The 1,410-nt window shown below is 18.2% G+C and overlaps 1 protein-coding gene across 1 annotated transcript; it reads right to left on the bottom strand. All coding sequences in view use genetic code 6, as the record gives it.

Moving 5' to 3' along the window:
* Positions 1-312: 312 nt before the first annotated feature.
* On the bottom strand, positions 313-914 carry TTHERM_002653485 (kinase domain protein; the record flags this gene model as incomplete). The annotated part of the gene is made up of 3 exons (XM_012800967.1): positions 313-382; positions 443-515; positions 572-914. The coding sequence occupies 2 exons, from the start codon at positions 912-914 to the stop codon at positions 493-495; spliced, it is 366 nt and encodes a 121-aa protein (XP_012656421.1). The 3' UTR covers positions 313-382; positions 443-492.
* Between the last annotated feature and the right edge of the window lie 496 nt (positions 915-1,410).

Below are 1,410 nucleotides of genomic sequence, written 5' to 3'. Positions count from 1 at the left end.
AGTAAATTTATTACCAGCTATTTTTAATATTTAAATATTTGATAGTATTTCAATTATAGCTACTCAACAATATTACTTCCTATATTTTTATTATTTTTATATCTTTTTCTCTTAAAATAACTTAAATATTTTACAATCTAGTTTACAATTTAAAATAATTAATTATTTTTAGCTTATTAATACTAAAATTCTACTCACTATTTTAAATATTAAAATATATTTTTATTTCCACATTAAAAGCTTTCAAAACAATTACTATCTATTTTTTAAAATATGTAATTAGATTATTAATCAAAATTCACAAATAATTTTACTCGCTATATTATTCAATATAAAATTAATATTCCATTTCTTCTAGTTATCTTCTTCCAATCCTTACCACCTATTTTCATAAAATTATTAAATTCCTTAATTCATAATTAAAACTATTTAACAATATTACTCGCTATTTTCAATTTTTATTTTATTCATAATTTAATTCCTCATTAAAAATCATTCTATAATATTATTACGGTCTATTTTAAATATGAAAATTTGTTCAGTATTTAAATCATTCTAAAATATTAATTACACTCTATTTTGAATTTGAAAGTTAATTCAGCATTTATTTTCTCATCAAAAATCATTCTAAAATATTAATTACTTGCTATTTTGAATATGAAAGTTAATTCAGCATTTATTTTCTCATCAAAAATCATTCTAAAATATTAATTACTTCCTATTTTGAATATGAAAGTTAATTCAGCATTTATTTTCTCATCAAAAATCATTCTAAAATATTAATTACTAGCTATTTTTAATATAAAAGTTAATTCAGCATTTATTTTCTCATCAAAAATCATTCTAAAATATTAATTACTAGCTATTTTGAATATGAAAGTAAATTCAGCATTTATTTTCTCATCAAAAATCATTCTAAAATATTAATTACGAGCTATTTTGAATATAAAGTTAATTCAGCATTTATTTTCTCATCAAAAATCATTCTAAAATATTAATTACTTCCTATTTTGAATATGAAAGTTAATTCAGCATTTATTTTCTCATCAAAAATCATTCTAAAATATTAATTACGTCCTATTTTGAATATAAAGTTAATTCAGCATTTATTTTCTCATCAAAAATCATTCTAAAATATTAATTACAGTCTATTTTGAATATGAAAGTTAATTCAGCATTTATTTTCTCATCAAAAATCATTCTAAAATATTAATTACTCGCTATTTTGAATATGAAAGTTAATTCAGCATTTATTTTCTCATCAAAAATCATTCTAAAATATTAATTACGATCTATTTTGAATATAAAGTTAATTCAGCATTTATTTTCTCATCAAAAATCATTCTAAAATATTAATTACTAGCTATTTTGAATATGAAAGTTAATTCAGCATTTATTTTCTCATCAAAA

This window comes from Tetrahymena thermophila (genome assembly GCF_000189635.1).
Source record: "Tetrahymena thermophila SB210 genomic scaffold scf_8253876, whole genome shotgun sequence".
Classification (NCBI taxonomy): Eukaryota; Ciliophora; class Oligohymenophorea; order Hymenostomatida; family Tetrahymenidae; genus Tetrahymena; species Tetrahymena thermophila.
Note: the sequence above shows the minus strand (reverse complement) of the source record. Positions and strands in the feature narration are given on the sequence as shown.